This window comes from Nanorana parkeri, unplaced genomic scaffold (genome assembly GCF_000935625.1).
Source record: "Nanorana parkeri isolate BGI_ZX_2015 unplaced genomic scaffold, ASM93562v1 scaffold431, whole genome shotgun sequence".
Taxonomy (NCBI): domain Eukaryota; kingdom Metazoa; phylum Chordata; class Amphibia; order Anura; family Dicroglossidae; genus Nanorana; species Nanorana parkeri.
Window position 1 is genome coordinate 768,012 of NW_017306699.1, and position 20,323 is coordinate 788,334.

A 20,323-nucleotide genomic window follows, 5' to 3' on the forward strand; every position below is an offset into this window, starting at 1 on the left:
CACACACTATGTGAATTTTGTCCGGTACAGTAAAAACCGGTCGAAATTCGGCCAGTGTATGGGCACCTTAAACCAGGCTTAGGTAAACTCTGGCCCTCCAGTGGTGGTAAAATTACGAATCCTGTGGGAGGCATGCCTGAGTTTTGCAATGCCTAATGGGATTTGTAGTTGCACCACAGATGGAGGGCTGGAGTTTGCCTATACCTGCTCTATACTTTTATCTCAAAGTATGTAGTTAAAGGACACTGCACCGTCATGTCCCTAGTTATGTGGACCATAAAGCATTAATATACAAAAAATGATTGGTTAAGCTGAAGGTCCTTTTTTTTTAACGTTTCCTTATACTGGGTTTTCAAAATAACAGTCAAATGTACTGTAGATAGTGAATGAAAGGTTTAATGTAGTATAACACTTTTGTTGAATAAATAGTATTTGTCTATACATCCAACCAAAAATGGAGCAAAGATTGATGTTGGGAGCCATTCATAGAGTATATTACAATGCAGGACATAATGATTTGAACTAATCTGTACATACCATACAGTAGCTGGTTTAGGTTATTACAGCTGTCTGATGAAGGCTGTTTAGAACAATGTCACTACACCCCAGCCTACCATTCAGACTAAAACAGACAAGAGCACCTGCCAGACACCTCTCTATATTTACCCTTCCAGTGATGTCAACAGCCCAAGAATGGACATAGCAAGCACGGCCTCTCCAGCATTATTTTTAGCAGGAGCTCTGTCCCTTATCCATTTGTTGGAAGAGTTTAATCACATCCAGTTACAAATCCACACTTGTTGGAGTGACTTTGCTGAATACCATTTGTATACAAGGCAACAGGCCAGGATGTAAAGATGGCACATCGGACCTGCGCATAAAAGCCTACACAAAGCTCATACAGGTAAGATTTGTTTTTCTCTGATTAATCCTGGTAAATATTTATCTGTCTGGGGTACATTACTATTATTTTAGCTATGTTGTATTATGTGCTATAAAGATGGTGGCAATGTGATGTCTTAGTATGAAGTAGTGCCATTTAAATTTGTATTCAGCCTTTAATGACAAATCAGACCTCATTTCATACCCATATGATGTAATTCAGTATATAGGTATGTTCTAGTCCAAATAGTATTAAAATCTAAACCCCTTTGTGGTAAATCAATGCTATATGCTGATGGACAGCAAGTTATTATTAAATAACACCATATTAATGTTTCTGTATGTTATCCAGTGAGGGATATAAAGAAATCTTTCACTGCAACAAATGTGACAAAAATGCTATATGTCATAGTAGTTAGGAATCATAATGATTTCATACCTTCAAAACATGTAGCCTGTTTGAAATGTGTGTTTAGAAATAGATCTAACAGTGCTATAGCTGTGATTTCATAAATAGGATAACAAGGGGTTCTGGTATGTTTGAGGAACTACAAGTCTCATCATGGCCTGCTGTAAAGTGTGACTAGTCATTACATAATATATGTATTGGGGAATAAAATGTGTAAATAAATATATGAGAGCCAAAAGAACTGACCCCGAAAAAATGAATCTTACGAAAGTTTGGTTCATAAGTATACACACCCATAACAGCAGAGCATGCATACTTATTCATTGGACAGACACCCTTGGTGCCAGGGGATACAGCAATAATCAGCTAGGCAAGATGGACCAGATAGGGGTAATTTCACAGATCAAACACTTGTAGGCATATTATGATCATCCAAACCACATTGTGTGACACTTTAATATGGCTGTTAGCACCGAAAAGTGGGAATTTACAATTTGCAATGAATAGCCTGCACTGCCAGCTGCCTAAACACTGTATGTAATCCCTTTACAGTGGGCCAGCACCCCTGAAACTCCCGTGTGCAATTACCAACCAACTTTCTGGTCTTCTTGCTCTGCACCCTCTGAATTCATCCGCTTTACCACTGGCCCATCATTGTTATGGGTGGCCCTAACAGTGGGGCACATGATGCGGGGGGGAGCAACCAGAAAGCTGATTGGTACTTGCATACTGGATTTTCGGTTACTGGTTCTACCCTGCTCCCTCCCAGCCCATGACCTAAAGAAAGATTTCCCTTAATGAGGGATGAGGAAACAATGGAGCACACATAGCAGTAAAACCTGAAAGAGACTCTAACTGATCCACACTCTAACCAATTGATTGCTGCTGGAGTTCCACTTAAAGTCAGCAGTCACATAAAGAAAGGATCAGGGTGTCTTTTTTGAGATAACCTTGATCTTGGGCAAATCAATCAACTTATTTGGCCATATACATATATTGCAAGATCTCTGTGGTCCAGTCATTCTGCAACCCTGCCGTATTTACTGAGAGAAGATATGGAGGACACTACTGATGACTCCATTCTGAAAATGCTAGCTGCCTGTAGCCTCAGTCCTATGGACCTGGAACACGCCACAGCTAGAAAGTGACAGAGAAAACAGAATACTTGATCTGCACACTTGTTCCACATAAGCAACTCATACAATATTAAAGCCTTTAGATGAGTCAGGCCAGGAAACATGAATTTGTAACTTTAGTTGCCTACATATTTTATCAATACAGGTTTTCTTTAAAGTGCAACTGAAGCCAAAACATTTTCTTCAGTAGAGATTAGAACAACTATTGCTGTCTGTGTTCCTGTTAGGGAGATTTACTATTTATATTTGTTCTGATGACAGTTTTACTGAAAGTGAAATAAAATCTCTAAAAGAGATTTTTGTCACCAGAACAAGAAAACATGTGAAATCTTCCAATGGGGGCAATAGTTCTGGTGAGCCTGCTGACCACCAGGGATTTCAATCAATTTGGAGGGATTTTCTCTCACTACCTGTTGTGGCTGTCAGACAGGAAGTGAAGGGAAATCTCCCCAATGTGACACAGAGGACAAAAATAAGCTGACAGGAGTTATAACTCTCCCCTGCTTGGATTCAATTCTACTTTAAGTTCTACCCTGTTACGAAAGAGTCATGGGTGCCTTTGGAATGGCAGCAACATGTTTCTTTTAAAGACCACATACACACTATCCCCAATAGAAAAATGTTCCCCTTGCCTAGCCCCTAGCTGTTGTACTGCATCCAATGAGGATACGGGCCCTTGGAAAATGGAATTTGGAGTCTGCGGATATTTGCTAGAAAGAAAATTGCTCTTTGGACAAAAAAATATCTGCGATCATGGGCTTTGGCCAATATATTGCATGTCTAAGTGACCTTCACACCTGCACCTTCCATTGTGGTGCATTCATGTTGACATGTGGTATTTCGTGCGTTAACATTCACTGCATTGAGTCAGATAGAATGGGCTGCCAATGCACAACAACAGAACAAAAACTAAAGCTGCCTTTTACCCAGCACACCACAACACACAGTATATGTGGTATGGTGCTCTATACTGTGGGTCTGTCAGCACCTGCTGTTCTGTGAGTTGGGGTTTCCATTCTAAAGCTGGCCACACACCTTACAACCATCGCAAGACTTCTGTCTTGCGATGGTTGTAAGGTAATTAAAAAAACGTACGATCTGCCTATCTTGGACAGGCAGATCGTACTTGCAATGATCGTAAGCCACGCCCCGCTGAGGGGCGGGCTTCCGATGACCGCAATGCTAAATGGGCAGTGTGCGCTTGCGTACACCGGCCTGTGCGGCTTTTATCTTGCGAACATGCCACACACCCACCGACAATTGTACGATTCTCGGCGGGTTTTCGAACATGTTCATAAGATAAAAGTCGTGCGACCTGACAGCAGGAGAGGTTGCACACCTTCCACACATTATCGTACGATTATCGCAAGGTGTGTGGGCACCTTAAAAGTATGTGCCTTACAGTATGTTGCAGTAACACACAATGTACTTATTGGGTGCTTTATTGGATGCGGACTACACTGCAGACAAGCTGCTTCAGCTGATCCCCAGCTATCGAACAGTAGGGACAGTGTTCCAACAGTTTTCCAGCAAAAGGCAAACACCCAACTTGGATCCCTGTCTGTACATCGAATAGATCGGGCATTGCATCCCCGGCTAATGTGACATTCATTCTGTGCTTGTGACCCATCACAAACTAGGGATGCGCAGATACTTTTTGAGTACCAGTGCAGATACTTGGCATTTTCATGAGAACTACCAGGGTTGCAGCGGTTGCAGCCGGGACCTGGCTCTGGCACTCCACCACTGTCCTGAAATCATTAGTCTGTATTGTTTTAGAAAAACTGTCACATGACAAAAAAACAAAAATGTATCAGTACTTGTACTTGTAAGTACTCGGCAAGTACAAGTACTCGTACTCGCAAAACTGGCATCTGTGCATCCCTTTATTTATATTTATAAAAACAAAATCGTACATTAAAACAGAGATGTACAAATCCCAATTTTTGAATTTTTCTCTAGTCTAGTCTTGGAGCTCAAAAGTATCGGTACATGTACTCGTACTTGTACCGAGTACTGTACTTGGTATGTGTGCAACCCTACTGAAAACGATTTCCTCACATCAGTTTTTTTTAGCAAAGATGCTGCTTGTACTTTCTGATATACAAAAGGCTCATAGAGGTAGGAACTCCATGTTGTGAAATGTGAACATGAAACATATTGATCTCCAGGTATGTAGAAATCTTGTAAAAATTAAATCCTTTTCTTTTTTCTTTTATTTTGCAGATCGTTCATTCTGACAATGGTTTTCTGCAGATGTCTAAAGATAAGAGTCATGGATATCACAAAAATCTTTGCAATGTTAAAACCTAAAGAAGATGAAGAGGCATTGGAAGAAAGTCGTGAGTTACATCTTGCAGTGGCAATGGATAACCCACAATATCTAGCTTTTCTTCTCTCTGATGAGAAATATAAGAAATATCTGGACAGTCGTACTGGGTGGGGAGTTCCAGTAACACCTCTCCGCCTGGCTGCCTCCAAAGGGTCCCTGGAATGTCTGAAGATTCTCTTGGCCAGTGGGGCAGAAGTGGACATACTGGATGTGAAGGCCCAAACTCCGCTCTTTGCTGCAGTCAGTGCTGGTCATTTTGACTGTGTCAGAGAATTACTTAAAGCTGGAGCTAGTCCTTCCGGAAGTGTCCACAATAACGGCTCTCCCGTGCTGACATCTGCCAGGGAAGGCAACATCAGCATTTTAAGGGAGCTCCTGGAATATGGTGCAGATCCCAATGTCAAGTGCAAGTTACCTGACTGGGCAGCAAGTAACACCATTTCTACTGGACCGTTGTACCTTTCAGCTGTGTATGGGCACTTGGAGTGCTTTAGGACTCTGCTTTTTTATGGTGCTGACCCCAACTACAACTGTACTGATGAGAAAATACTACAAAGGATAAAACAACCTAAAACTGTACTGGACACGTGTTTGAAACATGGCTGTAGAACATCATTTGTAAAGTTACTTATTGACTATGGAGCAAATGTATACTTGCCTGACCTCAACATTGCCCAGTCATTCCCTAATCATGAAGCAATGGAGCTTCTAGCTAGAGAAAAAGGTAATTCCTGACATTTGGATGAATACACACCAAGGGTCCCCATATATCACATAAGAATGTCTTATAGCTAGAATGTTTCTTTCTAGTTTTAGATAGTAGAGAAGTAGAGATAACCTTATAGGACTGAAACCCCTATAAGGTTATCGTTTGGTGTCAGTTTCCTACCAGGAAGATTTCCTTTCACTTTCTGTACTTTAGAAAGCACAGGAAATGAGAGGGAATCTCCCCAAAGTGAGGGGATTCTTATGCTAGACAGCTGTGATGGAACATTTGTCCTTAATGGATGATTAGACTTCACCTTCTGTTCTAGGGACAATTCATACATTTTGGATTTCCCACATTGAGAAATATGTGGACAGCTACCGATGGCTTCTACATTGCAAATGCTACTTACCTGGCTGTTATGCTGATGCATTGGGGTTGATTTACTAAAGAAATAGAGAATGTTCACTTAAAGTAAATGTTCACCAAGCTTAGTAAATAAAGTGAAGTTGCATTTACGGCAATCAACCAATCACGTGCTACTTTTATTTTTTTACTTTGCACAAGATTGAGAATTCAAAGTGAAAACATACATTCTCTTTGCAAACATACATTCTATTAACTTAACAGCCTTTAATCCTTTAGTAAACCAACCCCAAAGTCTTTGATAGTATGGGGTATGAAGTACGAAAATCAGGCAATCAGAAGCTCGTACAGGTCTGATCTTTGCAGGATTGTGAATGGTTTCTATAGGTTACTGCAATTTGCATTTAACACTCTACTACTGTGCACTATTGAATGACTGGCCTTGGATGAGGGATTTCCGCTACCAACTATTATATTGAGACAGCTGCAGTACCCACGACTGTCTGAATATCAAACAGTGACTGTGCCTCCTTGAATGCAGTCACTGCTCAGGCGAGAATTTTCCACCCAACTTAAAGCTGATATTTAAATTGACTTTTGTCACGCCAAGTAGTGGCAACACGGCCACCTACAGCTGGAATCTCAGCCAGTTCAGCAGGAATCAGCCAAAATCCAAACCATGTATAGCTAGTTTAACACAGGTACCTGTGGCTTCTATCTAAGGCTTTTTGCAGTTATTTTACTTTGTGATGGTGTCCCTTTAGTTCTTCCATTCTGTTTGCTCTTCACTTTCTAGATCGAGCAAATATCTTTTACAATATGTTGGAAATACCTTTGACCAATATTAAATATCATCTCATGTCTTCCACAATGGATCCATAGAATATCCACCACAAAAGTGAAACAAGGGTCTCCATACCATCTATATCTTACATTAACTGTAAAATGTACTAAATGGGAATATATCGCGTTTTTATATATCTATGCCTATTTACGTTCTAGACTTCCATGTGGTGGCTGCCAAGGCTTTAATGGAATACAAATCTTTCATATACTTCCATATCATAGCTTTCATATACTGTATGCACCAACACTATAGATTTAGCTGTTTTACTGTACTGTATTGTATGCTTTTGAGAGGAAACCTGGCTACCAGTGTGACAGTAAAGGGGGAAGCGGGGGCAGGCAATGTCTGGAAGCAATGGTACACAAGTGAGTGGACCACGGCTGTTTTAGTGACACCAGATTAGTGAGGGACAGTGCCAGTGTAGGGGTTAGTCAGGGAGATCAGTGTAGGGGAAGGGGGTGCAGAGAGTAGAGCTTATGGGCCATGGATCTTGGAGGATGACAGGAACTGAGCAGTACAGTTTACTCTCCTTTTGTGCATTTTAAAGGCATTATTTCTACCATATTGTACCTTAAAAAGCTGATACAAAAATGTCACATCACTACCTGTTTATAATCTCTTTATAGTGCACCCAAAGTCTTTGATGTCACAGTGCCGATTGACCATCATGAAGCTGCTGAGACAAGCAGGAAAAACACATCTCCTCAACCAACTGGAGATTCCTCAGACTATGATCAGATATCTGATGCACCAAACCTGATGGAATGTTGTAATGGCCGAAACCCCAGGGAAAATGAAGAGCTAACAAGTCACGATTTGTAACTAAGCAAAAGTATCAAATAATGTGGAACTGCATTCTAAACTGTGTAGTTTGGTTGGACATGTATACACAGAAGGTGGACAACATAGCAGAAATGCATAACAACAATATAATAATATCAGCTACCTACTAAGGAGGAGAACTATCCTTTGCCTTTAACAGCACCAATCCTTCTTGAAATTGAGTTTTATAAATCCTAAATGTGTGTACAATAAAATATTGCTCCATTATTCAAAAAGAAAAGCCTTCCGATCTTTGAGGAGAGGAGGTGGGAAATCTATTTTGCACTCTGCACTTCAGATTAGCATCATCCTAGTGTTCAGGAAACCACACTAGAATTTGTTTAGCACTTTGCCTTTGTGTTTAAACAGTGTGCTTTCCCCATTCCCATGTCTGAGCATCCAATCAGCAAGTATGTGTGCTGTCTCATAGTAGGAAGGAAGGTGAGTTGCGCGCTTCTTAGAAGTACTAGATATCTCTCCTCATTTCCAATACAGTAGTAACTGGCAGTCAACCTAATATGGCTCCTTTGCAGCTGTTTAGCGTTTAGATTTCATAGTTAAATAAAACCTTTCATGAGAGTTGCCTTTGCTGACCTCCTTTTTAAAATGCTAGTTGCCTAGCTGTCTCTGGCACCAATACTTTCCGAGTCTGTGACCTGGTATATGTATGAAACACCTGAAGTCAGAGTGAGGTCCTCACTACTGATCTGTGTATTGTTTCTCACCAGTGACTCAGGAATATTGAAGCCAAAGCATTAGCATGGCAGCTTGGAAACTAACATATTTAAAAAGGAGTTTAGCAATAGGAGCCCCATATAGTTTAACTTTCCTATAAACTCCCATTTCATTTGGTGTTTCTATTGTGTTTGCACCAAGCCATCGTATCTGTGTCAGCACAGCCTTTCCTTTTACATAGTGTGATGATGTTATTGCTAAGAAGACATACGTCCCCAGATGCATGATAATACCATGCATTAATAATAAAGGAATACAATGATGCCAAATCAGCTGTAAGAGGGTCGTTTCTAAAGGGGGTATTTGATCACACCTACAGCTTTCTTTAGCTTCATAATATCCAACCTTCTCACAACAAAACCAGTTTCTTAATTACTGAACCATGAAACTGAATGACAACATTTTAAAGCTGAACTCCAAGCAAACAGCTAAATACACAGATGGATTGTAAATAAAGGAGCAGTTTTACCTACCAAAGGCCATGTAATTATTCCATGCAGATTTACGAAGGTCAGCCACACACCACAGTCATAATGGTGACCTGATTTTACTCTGCTGGAATAGAGCAACAAAGCTACAGGTAGGTCACCTCATGCACGCACATACAAGCGCAAACATGCATCGGGTGCGCCAATGTGCAAAATCGAAAATTGTGCTGCGAGCGTCAGAGTTAAAGGAGAACTATAGGGTAAGTGTTTTTCCCCATAGTTCTCCTAAGGGTCACGGAAGGACACAAACTAGCATTCTCCCGTGACCCAAAGCTCGCGGTATACTGAGACTGCTGCAGCCGGGACGGATCCCGACATTACTCAGAGATCCACCCGGCTGCGTTATTGACAGCTGGCTCTGCCTATCTAGAGGCAGAGCCAGCTGTACCCGCACCCAGCTGTCAGCACTGGATGATCGGAGCTGGGGGGGAATCACTGCAGGGAGCCGTGAGTGACAGTCATTGATTGAGAAGTGAGCGAGCGACGGTATGTGTTCACTCACTTCCCAATCTATTGAGCCGATCTATTGAGACGACGTGTGACAGTTTCATTGTCACACGTCGGCTCGAACTATGAGGCTGAGTGATTTTCACTCACCTCATAGTTCTCCTTTAAAGCAATAATTCTAGGGCCATCAATCACTGTTAACACTACACTGATGAGCAGTAAAAGCTTTTAAATTGTCGCCTATGGGAAATTTTGGGTATTGTAGTTTTTTGCGGTTTCACGGGCAAATGCAGTTTAAGGCTTGACATGTTTGATATCTATTTACCCGGCGTGACTCCGTCTTTTATATTTCACCAACAAATTGTGTATGATATTCTGTTTCTGTGCACTAAATTTAATTTCAGTGTACTTTAGCCTAAAAATGCTGGTTTGATAAACATTTGCGCAAATACCATGCAACATAAAAACTTGCATCCAGCATTTTTTTCTACAGGGCCTCTGCTTTCAGAACATATATAATTGTTTTGGGGTTTTAACCTGTTGTTAGTCAAAAATTCTGATTTTATCATGTGTGCAAATATAAAAGAAATTACTCCAGACAGCAAGTGGTTAAAAGACATTGCGGTCAATGGACAAACACTTGCAAAAATATGCACAGAAATTTGCAAATCGCCTAGTTGTGAACGGGGACTGATTGTACAATCTCTGTACACTTTCATTTACGAAAACTCTGAAATATGAACACAAACCTAAACAATCCGTTCAATTGTATGCAATCTGGCAGGCTCTTTTACTAAATAGTTGCTCGTAGACCTAAAGAAGATTGTACAATTAGATTGCGGAGGGGAACCCACTGCAAGGGTACATTTTTTAGCTTTACCCTAAACAAAAATGTTTAGCTTATTCTTCCAATGTTTCATACAACCTCATCCACATTTTATGAATGTATTAAATGTATATTATGAATGGATTAAATGTATATTATGAATGGATTTAATGTAAGCCCACACAACTTTAGATTTCTTTGCAATTCTATCTAAACTCAATTGTTTTTTTTTTACTAGGGATGTACCTATAATGATACTAGTATCGGTATTGGTGCCGATACCAAGTATTTGGGTGAGTACTCGTACTCGCCCAAATGCTCCGATGTTTACCTCCGATACCAGAACTTCCTGTCAGAGGGAGATCTCCCTCTGACTGGCAGACACAAAGGGAGAATGGAGCTGGCTTTCTTTCAAATCAGGAACCTGGGCGGCAGGTTATGACCCGCCTCCCGGCTTCCTGAGTGGCTAGGAAGCCTGACTTTCTAACCAATCAGGAAGCCGGGCGGCAACTCATGACCCACCTCCCGGCTTCCTGATTAGCAACAAGTGAAACTGGCTTCCCAGCCAGTCAGGAAGCCGTGAGGTGGGTCATGACGTGCCGCCCAGCTTCCTGATTGGCTAGGAAGCCGGCTTCACTTGCTGCTAGGCAGCCTGGCTTCCTGACCAATCAGGAAGCCGGGCGGCACCTCATGATCTGCCACTCAGCTTCTTGATTGGTCAGGAAGCCAGGCAGACTCGGGAAGTGAAGCCAATGTTCTTTCGATAGAACACCAGCTTCCTGGTAATTGGGGTATACAGTATTGGCGAGTACCGAACAAAATATCGGAACTCGTACTCGATACAGAAAAACCGGTATTGGTGCATCCCTAGTTTTTACATTCAGATTGTATGACAGATTCCTTGCACTACATCACAAATGCTGAGCTAAGACCTTAAAAATCCAAATCTGAAGTCCATGTGACACTTCTGAATGACCTATTCAAGGAAAGGGGACACATTTAGTAGTGTAATACTTATGTTTCATCAGTCATCTCTTGCAGACACTGTACTGTGCTCCTACTACAGCCCCCTCCTTTGAGGAGGATGTGAGGTTTAGTCACATGACTGTAATGTCATGCCGGATCTCTATTCACTATTGAAAAACAGGAAGAAAGATCAAACCGAGGAGGACTCCTCTCTTCTGTGCAAACTTATTAAACTACATAGGATACAGAAGAATCTAGGAGTGGAGCTGAACAGAGTGAAAATACTCTGCGTGAATCAGTTTGTATGTTTCAGATTCAATGAAATGAAGCTGCATATGGCATAAGAGCTGCTATGCATTGTTTTGCAATGTTTGCCCAATAGCATTTCTGCATCTACAGTTGGATCATACCCATTCCTGACTTCTGATTTCTGATAATGTCGAGATTACGAGTGAATAAGGAGGAGGAGGAATTACATGGTAATGCTCGGGATCTTATGAGGGCAAACAAGCCAGAAGAGTTGTGCAGGCTCCTGTCTGAGGATAAAGCCAAGGAACTGATCAGGAAGAGTGGTGGAAAAGTTTTGTCATATTGCTTAAATGATGCTATTGGCCACAACCACGTTGAATGTATACAGGTACTTTTAAAAGCCGGAGCCAACCCTGATATTGTTGGCGAATGTCACCCCATAAACAGAACAATAAAGTATGGAGGTCATGAAAACATCCTTACACTGCTTTTGGAATATGGAGCAGATCCTAATCTTAAATCATTTGATGGCTACTACCATTCCCTGTTATGTTTAGCGGCTCACTTTGCTGTCCTAGGATGCTTCAGAACACTACTTCTTTATGGGGCTGACCCAGATTATAATTGTCCAGATCGGGATTTTTTGCAAAAGTTTACAAATCCCCAGTCAGTATTGGGGGTATGTCTTCGAAACGGCTATGAGGACCAGTTCGTGAAACTGCTCATTGATTTTGGTGCTAATATGTTCTTGCATGATATACAAGAAAGCCTGTTAAGTGCAGAAAATGGAACAAAAAAACTTCTAGAGAGAGAACGAGGTATGGACTGTCAGTAGTAGAGGTCATATTATCTCTTTACCTGTTAACTTCATGCTATCCGTAAACTGGTCATACATGATACAATGTGATCTATATGAAATCTATATGCAGTTTCATTTTAAATGACCAAACCTCTATAATATGAGAACACGTGAATATACAGCAGCCCCCTAATATGTCCTATACCTAGCTCAGCAGCACATTGTACCTTGAAATAACACTGTGCCTATTTTAAAATAGCCATGCAGTGTCCCTGGATATACCACTCCTAGACATACCACTGCCCACTATCCCCTTGAAAATATACACTAATAAAAAGGAGGTACTATACTTCCTTTTTAGCAAAGATGGGAATATACTACGTGCTGTTTAGGTTGCTGATTTCACAGGGGACATAATTTGTAATCCAATAAACCATTATGGATTTAAAAGCAGGAGTCACCCAGGGAGTTGGAAGCCCCTCTCCCTTGGAATGTGGGTTTCTTGTTTAAGGGCCCATTGCCACCCTGCTTTTTTGGGCCACTTTCACCAGTTTGCTATAATGACAGGCAAATTAAAATTGGGACCTTTCTATTATTCACTCCTCTACGGTGTGGTGTCTCTGTAAATATTACTGTCCCATCCTTAGGTCAGAAGCAGTGCCCAGCGGAATATCCCTCACCTTTCTCTGACTATCAGTACAGACTAGTGTACCTGAAAATGTTCTTGCCCCTATCCTGGCTCTCACCTCCTGTTGAATATCTAGCAGATCCCAAACGTTAATCATTTGATAGCTATTACAATTCTTTTTTAAGCTTTGCAGCTCACTTTCCCAAGGATGCCAAGGATGTATCTGGTTTTGCACTTTATCACTGACAGCAGCTCCTGTGTGAATACTGGACAGCCTGCCTTTTCCTCTTAAAGAAAACAATTTTTCCTAATTGTTTGTAAAGCTTAATGTAAATTATCATTAATGTATGCTCATGTACATGTGTAGTTTGTGCATTGTGCATTCCAATGCATTCCAGTGCATTCATACCATTTGGGATGATGTTATATGGTATACTCAGGGTGATATTTTTACTTGTTGCTCCCTATGTAGACCATCTATCTTGTACCACCCATTATGAAGCAAAAAGGCTTAAAGAGACAGTCTGCCCGCTATGTCTCTGTATATTTCGAACCGATTACCAGGAGAGTCGGCAAACTGTAACCCTATGCTTTTCTAGCTGTTCTTTTCTAGAGGTAAGAACCCAGAATGAGTGATTTATAAGAACCCAGTACAATATTCCATCAACTAAAATACACAGACTGCACAGGTACAGCAATATGTTTAACACATGTCAAGGTTGTGTATTTCATTCTGAATTGTTAAAGTTTATTTTAACAGTTTAATGTGAATTTAAAAGTCATTATTAATATTTTAAATCTGCAGCTTTATAACCGAATACCTGATGCTTCTGTCAGAAAGGTCCCTGTGCGGATATTTCCTGTAGGGGGGCAATGTTCTGTCCATCTCTTACTCGTTCTCTCCCAGAGGACACTAGCGTGTTGGCGACACAACACAAACATAAATGTTACATGGTTAGGGTTTACCTGTACTTTAAAGAAAGTGATAGGTTTTGTGTCTAAAAGGGAGGTATGATGAATCATGTTTAACAGAGAAGCATGAAGCACTGTGTGTAATACAGTGGTATGAAGCACCACCCCACATTGCATGTTGTAGATAGCCATGAGGTACCATGCACTTCATGCATTAGGAAGCCAGGAGGCAACTCACTTTATGTATTGGGAAGGATTGAGGTAATGTATGTATTAAGGTGGCATAGAGCATCACATTTCTGTATGTAGTAGGAAGCCATGTGGCACCTTGCACTCCATGTAGTAGGGAGGCATAGGGCACCACCACACATTTCATGTAGTATGGAGCCATGAGGCACCATACACTGTGTGTATTAGAAACCCATAAACCACCATGCAATGCATGTAGTAGGAAGACATGGGTCACTGTAGTAAGTAAGGTGGCATAAAGCGCCACACTCAGTGTGTAGAAGAGAGGCAGGGGCACAAAATATTGCATGTAGTAGGGAGGCTGAGACAAGATATATATACAAGATCTGAATGTAATAGGGACACATGAGGCATGTATTAGGGAGGAATGAAGCACCAGGCAGTGCATACAATATGATACTGCACCAGATGAACCATATTTATTATGGAGATATAAAGCACAATGCACTGCATTAGCAGCAAGGAGGTACCAGACAATGCATGTGAGGTATCAGACACTGCATGCACAGTAGGGAAGTACCAGATACTGCGTGTGCACTATGAGCCCTATTCACACTTGCACTGAGAGTCTTTGGTCATTTTTTTTGGCTTTTACTTTACAGGTGTTTTTGCGTACATTCCAGACTTGAATGTCTTTTCATATTATTTTTAGCCAATGTAAAGCTAGTTACTAGGCCAGAAAACACAGTAAAAACATTGGAGGCACCAGGCACTGAGTGTACAGTACAGTAGATTGTCAGTGATCACTGCACATGCTGTAGGGAGGCAGTGGGCAGAGAAGTAAGACAGCGATGGGAAGGCACAGAACAGAAGATGGGCAGGGACCACATGCTGTAGGAAGGCAGTGGGCACCGAAGGGAGGCAGTGATAGGAAGGCATCAGGTAGGGTTGCCACCTGTCTGGGATTCACCCGGACAGTCCGGGTTTTGAATGCTATGTCCAGGTTTCATGGCAGCTACAGGTACTGAGTGCACAGTACAGAAGATGGGCAGTGATCACTGCACATGCTGTAGGGAGGCAGCAATAAGGAGGCACCAGGTACTGAGTGCACAGTGCAGAAGATGGGCACGGATCACTGCACATGCTATAGGGAGACAGTGTGTAGTGTGGGCACAGAAGGGAGGCAGCAGACACTGCATGCACAATAGAGAGGCAACAGGCGCTGATATGGATATGTAAATATTTATTCATGAGTATTTGTTCTGGATTGCTTTTCACACTGGTGGAATGCATATTAGGAAGTGACATGTGCATACTGGAGTGAAAATCTCACAAGTGGCATGGGTAGTGACAAGTGAGCTGCTTGCAGTGGAAAGCAGTTTTGATTGGGGACATGGAAACTGAGGGTGTGATGTGTGTGCACTAATGTGCAGATCCAACTGGTGGCATGGATACTGGGTTGTAAGCTATATGGACTAGAATGCATACCTCACTCACTCTTAGTAATGGTTATAGCTAGTGACTGAGCTGTATGTGCTGAAATGCTGATCTCATTAATAGTGTGGATGTTGGAAAGACTTATTACTATTTGCAGTCAGTAGCATGACGTAATATATAGGCTTATGTTACTTTGCTTGACATAATAAAGCAATGGCACATTTCACAAATGCAAGGTGTGAGTAAAATAGTTTCTGAAACATCTGTCATTTTTTCCTCTATAAATTATTGTTTCACTGGTTGATACTGATGATGTATATTCTAAGTATAATATAAACTGTTCTGATTTTTGCATATGTTTAAATTCTCATATAGCTCATCCCAGGTCACTTATGTCTCAATGTCGTTTGATGATTAGAAGGCTGCTGAGACAGAATGGAAAAATCTGTGTCACTGATCAGCTGGGGATCCCTAATGAGCTACAGAAATACTTACGGTACCATGAGGAAATGAATGGACCAGAGAAGTTACCACGCCATGAAGAAGAGTATAGGAGGCGGATTATTAATTGTTAGGGGTAAAATCCTGCAGTAAGAATCCAGTTGTTTTTGGGCTTTGTTAATAAAAATTCTTCAAGGTAGGCTTACACAGAGTGTTGGCCCCTGCAAATATTCTGTGTGCAGAAAAGCATAAGTAATAGATGTGTTTGTGATGAAAAAAAGTAACCTTTGTGCTGGAGTTTATGTATGTCTGTGAAACTACTCATGGCATAGTATCTGAGGAGGGAGTGCATTACTTCTGTGTGGCTCCTTCTACCCCTTGTTCCTTGCTGCGGACTGTGTGCTGTTATTTTACTGTTCAATAGACATGTGCACTGCCAAAAAATTCGTTTAGTTTCGTTTTAAATTCGGATTTGTGTTATTTCGTTTTTCGAGATTCGGGTGTGAAAGTCAATTCGGAATTCGGATTCGGACGAAATTCGGTAGCGGTAGGTCGAACGTTCGTTTTCTATTCTTATTCGTTTCTTATTCGTTTCGTTCGTTCGTGACATTTGAGGGGGAAAAAATATTTTTCTCCTTCTCTAATGTCACTTTGCTCCAAAGAACGAAACGAATAAGAACCGAAAACGAAACGAACGTTCGAACTACCGCTACCGAATTTCGGAAATGGAAATTCGGATTCGTTTGCATTTGTTATGTCTGTAATTCGGATACATCCGAATTTCCGAAAATTTGTCCGAATTTCGATTCGGAACGAAACGAATCGCACATGTCTACTGTTCAACTCCTTTACCATGACTCTGTTTACCCCCTTGTTCTGTGGTACAGGCTGTGTACCACAATCTTCACTCCTTGTCACTTCATGAATATACTACCCTGTGATTAATCACTTCTCCAATGCTTACCTCTTTCTGATACTGTCAATGACCACTTCTCCTCTGTGCGGTTAGCATATCATAGGCCACACGATTCTCACGGATGTAATAGTTTCATGTCCCTCTGCATTCTCTGCTTATCACAAGAACATTCCCATATTTCAACTTCTTTCTCTGTCATATGTTTCACTTTCTGCTCTGCATCATCCATTCTTAAGTTAGCTTGTTGCTCTCCTCTCCATATGACCTGAATCCAAACGCTAACAGGGTTATTCACAAAAGGGTGAAGAGTTTGGAGAAGGCAGAAGGGAACAATCTAGACCAAAATAGCTGATTTGGAAAAGTTCTCCAATTCTGCTCACTTTTCAGTTCAGATATGTTGTCCTAGGATTGTTCACTTCTCCTGTCTTCTCCAAATTCTTCACCCTTTTGTGAATAACCGTGTAAATATCTCTTCACATTTGCCTATGTAAGAAATTAGAAAAAGAAGGATTTCAAGGAAAAGTTACAAAAATGTACCTATTTATAACAACTGAACTACTGTGACTCATGTATCACAAAATATATCATATAATCAAAAATATTATAAGGACACTACGTTATTTTTATTATTAACATTTTTATTGTCTATGTATAAACATTTTAAAACACTTAAAAACATGTTTGGTGTATATTATAATTACTTGAGTCTACATAAAAGCTACCTAAATAAAATCAAAATCAGAAAATCCTACCAGATGTATAATTCCAATAAAAATATAAAATAAAGAAACAAAATTAGTGATATGCAAATGTCAGCAGTATTCTTGTGTGCAAACTTACTAAAAAATATTTTCATCCTGCAAAATCAACTCTTTCAAACTGCATTTAGTGCAATTGATAAATTTGTGCAAATATACTTCCATGGTACAATTTATAAAGTTGGGCAAGTATCATTCTGTGATAACCAGGAATGGCCGGTATAATCATAAAATTGTGCTAACCAACAGCAACCAATACAGTTGATAAAGTTGAGCAAGTATCTTCTGGGAGTCTCCAGGGATCACAAAACTCTTGAATACCAAAATAATAATATTGTTGTAAAGTAGCCACCGCTCCGAGCTCGTTCTTGTGATGAACTACAATTTCAAGTGTAGTTTACTCATTTGTATTGTGATTATAGTCCATCACAGGAGTGAGCTTGGAGCGGTGGCTACTTTACAAAAGACACAGACTATGGGAAACAAAAGTAGTCACCCTCCAGATGGAAGGACAGTGTCAGCACAAATTCAGAGATGATTTGAGGATCTACAGATGAGTGATACACAAAAAGGATACAGTATTGTTAATAGTTAAGGTACTTGAATGTATTTTTAAGATTTAGTCTAGTCTAGTGTCACATCAACCTTACAGACCTAGATCGTAGTGACAGCCCTGCAGCATGTCTGCTGCATCCCACTGTATATCATATACCATTAATGGTCCATCTTCTAAACGCTACCAAGGACAGAATCTCAAGGGCATGGAAAGTCTTTTCCCTATGCTCTCTCATTGGTTCACAAGAGTAAATTACATCATGCATATTAAAGATCTGACTGCAACACTTATGGAGAAGTCTGAAGTTTTCTGGCAAACATGGTTCTATTGGGTGCAATTTTTAATTTCGGTTGAGTACATTTCTGCCCTTGTGAATGACACCTCTTCATTTTTGGACATGTTTCTCTTAGCCCTGTTGTTTTAATGGCTGGCCTATAGCCCCCTGACCCCGAGCTCTGTACCCCACCCCCCTCCTTTATCTGTGGGCCATTTACTTTCTCTGGTGTTCTTTTTTCTCTCTCTTTTTGCTTATCTCCTCTATCTCTTGTCCCCTGCTAATGTTTAGGTAAAACCTCCACTAAAGGTGAGAATGGTGTGTGGATGTAGAACAATTCTGTGTTAGAACACCGAAAATACCAACTGATATACTGTACACCTTGTGGCAACAATAATGTGCTCTGTGATTCTGCATTGATTTGCTGCATTGACCTTGCAGAAAATAAAGTATAAAAAAAAAAGAAGAAGAAGAAGAAAAGGAAGAGTGTGTATAGTGTAAAACCGTGTAGTTTATTGAATAAAATCAGGTAAAAACACACTTAAAATTTTCAGTGCTATTACTAGTGTAGCGCTCACCCCCTAAGGAGCCGCTGAATAACCGGATATGTCTATCCCCCTGCACCAATGTACCGCCCAAAGCGTGGATCCGAAGCACACCAACACACCTTCAATTGATCTTAAAGCAGATTTACTGACAAATCAGATATGAATAACTTTGATACAATAATAATGACAACAACCAACAATAATGTGTAGCAACAGGCTGAGGCACTCTGCAACTCAGTAACTGCAGCTATCTGCTGTCAGCACTGATGTATGTGAGGCCAATTGTCTTTATATGTCCTCTCTGTAATGGGGTGTATGCCCCTTTAAGATTCCCCTTTGGCAATGCCCAACCCTTCCTAGACTACTGGCCAGTAGTGGTGTCCTAAGCTAGCCGGCGTTGGGGCCCTTATTGTAGTGCAGGTATGAACAGCAAACAGGTTCTCAATGTGGCCAAAGGCCTCTCACCAATCCTCAGGTCAGTTGAACAGATGAAACTGATAGCAGATGCTGGATGTCCTCTATCCCTCTGCAGCTCAGGCTCAGTAGGGGAAGTCATCTGGGTCCTTGATAGGAAGTCTTCACTCATCCAGGATGCTTGCAGTCATCTCGGTTGGCTCCATCTGGCTCCTCTCTCAGCTGGGCGGCTAGATCACTCTGGCGGCTGGTTCGGCCGTGCAACTAGGCCTCAACGTCCTTTGCGGTCACTGCGTCACCAGACCTCCCTTCAGGCACTCGATCGGGTCCTCTCCGATTCAGCGACCCAGGTCAGTCTCTCTATACAACGCCTGTGTGTCCTTATATGTCAGAAGTGATCACACAGCTCTGTTGTACACAGTCTTAGGCTACACAGGTCTGTCCTCTTCAGATGGCTGTCCCAGACTGAGCGCGCCCAGCAGCCACCACCCTTAAGTCTCCTCCTCTCTCCTGCACAGCCTCCTGGGAGCTGTAGTTTCAGAGATCACTCTTGCAAAATCCCAGTCTCTGCTCTGCACTCCAACTCCCATAAATCTCCGCCTCCAGGGCACACAGAGGCCATTAACTATTCACAGTCAGGAACATGAATCACTGTGATCGCACATATACACATGAACATATATATATAGGGGCTACACTAGCATTAGCTACTTGATGTCCTCCTTCTCCCCTAGTCTCTCTGGAAGCTACGAGTATCCTGCTTACCTTGAAAATGTAATTGACTCTGCGTTACATCACTTCCAGACTTACTTCTTTCAGTCACCAAACAATATAATCTATACTGTATTGTATATACTGTATATGCACAAATATAAACAGGTGTCATGTCTTTCTATAGTTTCTTAGTTGCTTTTGATGCCCAGCAACAAGACTGAGGAAACTTAAAGGATAAGGACGTTCTTTGACAGGGTGACAACCCTCAACCCTCTGCAGTGCCTTCGCTAGCTTCCCGGCTGTATTTACCATTAAAAATGACGGAAAATACATATCTTTAAAGATATTTAACAAGCCAACTTGCCTCAAAAATGCCTGTTTATCAATCTGAGAAGAGCAAACTAAAAGCTTTTGCTGGACATTTACTCCTCTCCTTGAATATTATTTGAGACCAGAGGCGTAACTAGAAACCTCAGGGCCCCGGTGCAAGAAACCATTAAAGGAAGTTATAGTAATCATACTCAAT

At 41.2% G+C, this 20,323-nt stretch overlaps 2 protein-coding genes across 2 annotated transcripts; both read left to right on the forward strand.

Moving 5' to 3' along the window:
* The first annotated feature begins 4,664 nt into the window (after nt 1-4,664).
* On the forward strand, nt 4,665-7,438 carry LOC108789937 (ankyrin repeat and SOCS box protein 12-like). Its single transcript, XM_018560084.1, has 2 exons — nt 4,665-5,483; nt 7,305-7,438. The coding sequence occupies exons 1-2, from the start codon at nt 4,670-4,672 to the stop codon at nt 7,436-7,438; spliced, it is 948 nt and encodes a 315-aa protein (XP_018415586.1). The 5' UTR covers nt 4,665-4,669.
* Nucleotides 7,439-11,301: 3,863 nt separating this feature from the next.
* On the forward strand, nt 11,302-20,024 carry LOC108789941 (ankyrin repeat and SOCS box protein 12-like). The gene is made up of 3 exons (XM_018560088.1): nt 11,302-12,029; nt 15,552-15,733; nt 19,982-20,024. Exons 1-3 carry the CDS (start codon nt 11,399-11,401, stop codon nt 19,997-19,999), a joined length of 831 nt encoding a protein of 276 aa, XP_018415590.1. The 5' UTR covers nt 11,302-11,398; the 3' UTR covers nt 20,000-20,024.
* The last annotated feature ends 299 nt before the right edge of the window (nt 20,025-20,323 follow it).